Raw genomic sequence first — 6862 nt, 5'->3', positions numbered from 1 at the left:
ATGCACTTTCAAAGCCGATGGACCAAATCGATACCGTGTTAGCAAATGTTCGTGTAGCACCACTGTAGATGGTAACATTTGATATTTCCATTTTAAAAAACATCGTGGATTGCAGAAATAAAACTATGCACGTAGAGGAAAATTCAACACGCAAACAGCAAACTGGTCGTAGGCTGCTGATCTGATATCCCCATCCAGCATTCCAGGCTGGCAAAGATAAACACACACACTAGTAACCGGAGGAGCGCGAAGCAAACAAAGAGGAGGAAAAAAAGTCGTCGGCAAGCGTTCTCACGAAGCGAACAAACGCAAACAACACACACAGCACCATCCACTCGCCCTCACTGACAACATGACCAGCTCCACTTGGGTCCCACTAATCAGTGGCACATTGCTTCCCAACATCCCTGTAGCTTACACGAGGCCGCGTTTTTAAAACCCCTCACACCTCACCGCGCGTTTTCCTCCACTCGCTTTATTCCCCGCGCCCCAACTGCGCGCACAAATGCTCTGCCACTCTGCTGCTTGCAACTGCAAGAGGATTCATTCATTTCCATCGCTGCTGCTCGAACTCGGCTGCTACCAGTAGTGAGCTGTACACCAAAAAACCTAACGTGCCATATATATATACAACTGCTGGTCTCGATCGAGTCGTCGCCCAATTGGTTAATCGGGAGTAGAGGCATCGCCCACGCCCAATCATCCGCCCCCAAATCCCCAGAAGCACCCACCCGTCGCGCGCGAGATCCCACGCGCGTCCCACCAGCACGCTGCACCACCTCCTCCAGCGCGGTCCCAGGCCGGCGGTGGCTTCCGGAGGCCCTGCGACGACGACGACTCATGGACGGGGCGGCAGCGAAGAAGATGACGCGGAGCATCTCGCGGCAGCTCTCGTCGGGGGCGGCGCGGCTGTGGCGCCAGCTGTCGCTGGACCCGCACACCCCGCGCCGCGGCGGCCCTGGGCCGGGGGCGGCGGCGGGGCCGCGGCAGCAGACGCGGTTCGCGATCGCGAGGCAGTCGTCGCTCGACCCGACGCCACGCGGCGGGCCGGACGGGTCGTCGGCGCACCAGCAGCTCGCGGTGCCGGAGAACCTGGACGCCACCATGCGCCTGCTCTTCGCGGCCTGCCAGGGGGACGCCACCGCGGTGGAGGAGCTGCTCCGGAGCAGGGTGGACGTCGACAGCATCGACCTCGACGGGCGCACGGCGCTCCACATCGCGGCCTGCGAGGGACAGGGGGAGGTCGTGCGCCTGCTGCTCGACTGGAAGGCCAACATCAACGCCCGCGACCGATGGGGTAGCACGGTTCGTCAACTCTACTGCTACTACTTCATTTTCGTTACTAGCTGTCTCTGTTCCTCTAAGACGAACGCGATCCGTCTAGAGCACTGAATGTCTGAATGGGTGGAGCCTTTGTAGTTTCTGATGTGCTTCAGTTCATACTAATGGAAAGGACGAAAAAACATCTACTCCCTCCATCCCAAATTGTAAGTCATTCCAAGAATCTTGGAGAGTCAAAGTTTTTCAAGTTTGACCAAATTTATATAACAAAATAATAATATTTATCATACCAAGTAAATATCATTAGATTCTTCATTAGTTATATTTTCATATTATACCTATTTGATGTCATCAATCTTTGTGTTTCTCTCTATAATTTTAGTCAAACTTAAAAAAGTTTGACTCTCCAAGATTCTTGGAATGACTTACAATTTGGGATGGAGGGAGTACAAAGCAACGTTAGATCAATGCCACGCTAGCTGAACGAATTTTATTATGGTTTAACCTATGCAACTGGTTATTTATAGAGAATAGTCAACGTCTCAACGAGGTTGATTAGACCTCCATGATAAGAGGAAGTACCTTATCTAACTGAACTTTATCTCTGTCTTCCTGCATTTTTTTGGACGATTTTCAGCCAGCAGCAGACGCGAAACATTACGGCCATTTTGAAGTATATAATCTTCTGAGAGCAAGAGGAGCAAAAGTTCCGGTACTATATTTCACTGACGCAAAAATACTGAGCTATTCCTTTTTTTAGAAGAAAAAAAGATGCAAGGGATCTGAGCCATTCCTCCTCTCTTGCTTTCAAAGATACTGCATATATTTAACATGTGCTTATTCTACTCCCTAGAAATCCAGAAAGACTCCAATGGCTGTGTCAAATCCGAAAGAAGTTCCAGAGTATGAACTGAACCCACTTGAACTGGAGTTCCCAAGAGGAGAGGAGGTCACAAAGGCATGTTTGTTTTTTTTTAAGAATATTGTCTGTTTATTGTTCATCTTACTCTGTTCTTAATATTTTTGTACTTTGGGTTTTGGTTATTCAGTGACTTCCACCATGATTTTACTTCCACATAGAAGCTCAAGCTAAAGGATGTTTTTTTTAGAATTTTCAGATCTATTTATTCTCAATATATATGCTCTGCATGTGCTACATTATGTCTTCTCTATCTATTCGTGCAAGTGTACATTAGCTTAAAAATTTGCAGACAATTGTGACAGTGCTACTTGCCATACAATTTACAGGGTACATATCTGGCAAAATGGTATGGCTCGAAAGTGTTTGTTAAGATACTTGACAAAGACAGCTTCTCGGATGCTGATAGCATGTAATGGCTACCTACATTAACTCTTATCTTGAGTAATCTTTTTATATTAATTACATGTGCATTCTGTTATACCTTCCATTATGTCAAATGACGTTGAATAATCAACACCATAATTTATTCCATCTCATTCACTCAGTAAGTTCATGTGTACTACAATTTCAGGGCGATCTTGAAACTTGTTCCGCATGTCACCTAGGTCCCAGAACTATTAATTTGCATATCTATGTCCCTAAACTTACTAAGTGGATCATTCGAGGTCCAAACCTATAGTGTTGATCTGTTTACTTCGCATCTATGGCAGCATCCATGTCAATGAAAATTTGAAATTCATCATTCATATCACTATTGGGTCACACATCATAGACAATGAAAAAAATAAGAATTCCAGTGGATGCACATGTTTAGCATCATCTCTCTCTCTTAGATGGCTATAATGCATTCTGGTTTGCAACATCTGGAGTCATGCTAACTAATGGTATTTAGATCTTGAGTGGCACAATTAAGTTCAAGGACCTAGGTGACACCCCAAGCAAGTTTAGGGACTGCTTGTGCAGTTTTGTCTCTTTATTAGGAATGCATATCCAAATATGATTTTTGGACTGTTATAGTCATGTAGAGAACATAGTGTGTAAGTGTTAGCCTAAATGTTTAACGGACTAAACGGTCACCTATCATTTAACTATTTATTCAGGCTAAATGACTATTTAAACAAACTAAATGGTGATTAAACAGGATAAACTGCTGATTAAACAGACACGGCAAGCCACCGTGCAGCGTTTACATGGCGCATAAACGGGCTAAATGGCCGTGTAGGCAAACAGATTCAAGCTTTTTAACCAAGCAATGCTACATAGGGGGTTTGCCATATAGTTAGTCTGTAATATAACCTAAAATATGTCTGTAGCATTGTAATTTTTGTTCTGTTTCATAGGGGTTGGCCTATTAATTAACTTTTGAGCTCTCCTTTTCTTTTTGCATGCAATGTTTCTAAGTGCCATTGTTATATTTGTTCAGAAATGCGTTCAAAGACGAGCTTACCTTACTTGAGAAAGCACGGCATCCCAATTTGGTCCAATTTGTTGGAGCTGTCACACAAAATGTCCCAATGATGATTGTTTCAGAGTACCATCAAAAGGTAAGTTACTATAACTGACTGAACAAGACAAATTTCTGTATTCAGTTTCAGTTAGTTGCTCAACCCATTCTCTTTCAAGTAGCACTCTTTTTACACATAAAATCTATGCCGTCTTTGTCATTGATGACTATATCCGTTTTTCCCTGATTAGGGTGATTTAGCCAGTTATCTTGAGATGAAAGGTCGCCTGAAGCCTCACAAAGCTATAAGATTTGCTCTTGAAATTGCGAGGTGTGTAAATACTCACGAAATCTATATTTTTTTTGTTGATAAAATTTTATGCACCTTGCGGCTTGCAAAATGTTCACTGAAGTACACTATTTTATACTCACATAGAAAAAGAATATATTCTTTCCTGGCTTATGGATCAGAATGGCAGGACTGTTCTTTTAGGTGTGGTAACACACAAATGTGTTTTCAGATAGCAATTTTGTGTTGATTCAGTTGGGTACAATTGAAACAACACTATGAAGCTTGTGTCTGCTACAGTTGAACCGAACAAAGTGTTCAGGATTTTTTCCCTTCTTGTTCAGGGGACTGAATTATCTTCATGAGTGCAAGCCTGAACCAATCATTCATGGACATTTGTCACCAAAGTAAGCTCATTAAGCATTATTCCATTGTTGAATTCATGCAAAACTTTTAAATATAAGTGGCTACATGTATGCTGTACGCTATGATACTTTGGTAAGGTTGCAGAAACATCGTTCAGGACGATGAAGGACAGCTTAAGGTGGCTGGGTTTGGATCACTGAATTTGACTAAAGTTTCTGAAGATAAAGTACAAATGGCTCAGCCAGTTGGAAAACTAGACAGTATGTTGCGCTTACTCAGAAGTTTTTTTCTTATTAAAGAAGAGCTTTGATTTATAAATGGACCTTAGATGTCACCATCTCGAAGGAAAAAATAGTTCAAATGTTCAACCCATGTTATGCTCCTCCTAGCCAATCCTCTTTCTTTGTTATGCCTTTGCCGTCGAAATGTAAGTTCATGAGTTTGGTCAGTTCCTTTTTCAGATGTAGTGTTCATTTTACTATATAATACTCTTTTAGCTAGTGTCCGAGTTCCTTTTAACCCCCCTGTCTATTTGGCAACTCTGTCTTGTAGCTTGCTGATACTTTCCTCAATGTGCATAGATGTATACATCGCTCCCGAGGTCTACAAAAATGAACCATTTGACAGAAGTGTAGATGTATTTGCATTTGGTCTCATTCTTTATGAGGTACGCAAAGCTATCCAATCTACATGCAAGGAATCCAGGCTAACCATGTGTTGCATCCTGGCTGATGTGTCACTTAGATGAACAGAAATTCTTAGCTTCTCACGTTTACACTGCTTGCCCGTTCTATGGATGGCTCTGGTTCAGATGATTGAAGGAACTCCTTTTCACCCAAAGCCACAAGAAGAAGCAGCTAAGATGATTTGTTTAGAGGGATCGAGACCAACATTCAAGAATAGACCAAAATACTACCCCAGTGATGTGAAAGAGTGAGTGAATCACACGCTCTACTTACTCGAGGAGTTTTGCTTTCACTTGATCGATCAAGTTCTCTTGCCAACTCAACCACACTAGCAGCGTGCAACTACATAGTACATACTAGGCTAATGGTCACTAGCAGTGGATATTTACATAGGTGAAACGCTGCATTTAGCATCGTGCCATTTTGCTGCTCATAATGGTTCTTTGCACGCTGCAGGCTGATACAAGAATGCTGGGATCCGACGCCTTCTGTCAGGCCAACATTCGCGGAGATAATTGTGCGCCTGAACAAGATACAAGCGAGCTGTACTAAGCAGGGTCGCTGGAGAGACACCTTCAAGCTTCCATGGTACATCTCTAGCTGATCTTATCATATGAGCAGCATCAGTTGCCAATCCCCCAGTCCAATCCCTCTCTGAAGTGTTACCCGTTTCCTACAATTGCTTCTCCATTCTGATGCGTTTTCCAGAACATGAACCTAGCTCATTGTTACGCCATAAAAATCTGTCTCGTGGGGGTTTGGTCATCATACTCCTCGTTTTATCTGACACAGGAAACAAACTGGAGAGAGATAGTTGTAAAGTTCCGCGAGGCTGCCGTCAAAGATTTCGCCCCTCCCTTCAGCAAATGTGAGTAAACAGGAGTGAAGAAACGTACAGAGTTACAAACAGAAGCCGTTCCTTTTCAGTTCAGGTTCTATACGCGTCCAAAAGGAGAGCACAGATTGTAGCCTGTATGACTGTATCTAGGCTTATGCCACCGGCCCAATTTCTCTTGAGCTATCTTCATCCAAACGGGAACAGTGAACAGAGTATTACTTTTCTGAGCATTCAGTACTCGCCACTTGCTTTTGAACTCCTACGAGCTACGACATGTGAATGCTGTAAATTCTGCACGATTTCTTTCCTTTTTGGCAGCTAGCATGTGCGAATTTGCGTACAGAGGAATAGTTGGGTTGGGGATAGGTTGGGCCATGTTTTTCCCCAATTTCCTAAATTTGGCACTATGTAAAAAGAAGATTTCCTGTCACATCAAACTTACGGTACATACATGAAGTACTAAATGTAGACGAAATTAAAAACTAATTGCACAGTTTGATTGTACTTTACGAGACGAGCATTTTGAGCCTAATTAGTCAATGTTTGGACAATTATTATCAAATACAAACAAAATATTACAGCGTCCAACAGTGCAGCTTGATTTCCGGCGCCGCCAACTTTGGCTGGAGCTAAGCGCGGCCTTGATACGTTACGTAAAGGCAAGGGGAATATGCTTGGACTTGTTCTGTCGCTTGTGTACGTTGTGCTGAAAGAGAACCAGAGGCATATCCCGAGAAATATGCTGCAGCGACGAAGGGGAAGCACGCAAAGCGAAGAAACGTTCGCCGCTCACGAGTGTCCGGGATCTGGCATCTGCCCAGGGCAGCCAATGGGAAGTCAGAAGAACGGGGTACGCGCAGCCATGTCTGAGGACTGAGGAGTGAGGACTGGTGCCGATTCCTCGCCAATTTTCAAAGTCACTTCGCGTGTTTTTATTTTAATACGGAGTACCAAGAAGTTTGGAACTGCTTTGATCGAGAACAACTTCAAAAGTTATACTAGTCCACCCGTTCCAAAATATTTCCACATTTTACGA

At 43.5% G+C, this 6862-nt stretch overlaps 1 protein-coding gene across 2 annotated transcripts; it reads left to right on the top strand.

Annotated features, from left to right (window-relative positions):
- Positions 1–475: 475 nt before the first annotated feature.
- LOC136477660 (integrin-linked protein kinase 1-like) lies at positions 476–6086 on the top strand. Of its 2 annotated transcripts, XM_066475895.1 has the most exons (12): positions 478–1305; positions 1919–1993; positions 2135–2239; positions 2530–2612; positions 3627–3747; positions 3899–3978; positions 4281–4343; positions 4447–4562; positions 4884–4969; positions 5114–5235; positions 5445–5576; positions 5781–6086. In XM_066475895.1, exons 1-12 carry the CDS (start codon positions 841–843, stop codon positions 5800–5802), a joined length of 1470 nt encoding a protein of 489 aa, XP_066331992.1. In that variant the 5' UTR covers positions 478–840; the 3' UTR covers positions 5803–6086. The 2 variants fall into 2 exon arrangements, with proteins under 2 accessions (XP_066331993.1, XP_066331992.1); XM_066475896.1 differs by lacking the exon at positions 5114–5235 and having other exon boundaries at positions 476–1305.
- Positions 6087–6862: the final 776 nt, after the last annotated feature.

The sequence above is a fragment of the Miscanthus floridulus genome, chromosome 8 (assembly GCF_019320115.1).
Source record: "Miscanthus floridulus cultivar M001 chromosome 8, ASM1932011v1, whole genome shotgun sequence".
Taxonomy (NCBI): domain Eukaryota; kingdom Viridiplantae; phylum Streptophyta; class Magnoliopsida; order Poales; family Poaceae; genus Miscanthus; species Miscanthus floridulus.
This window is presented reverse-complemented; position numbering and strand designations above follow the sequence as displayed.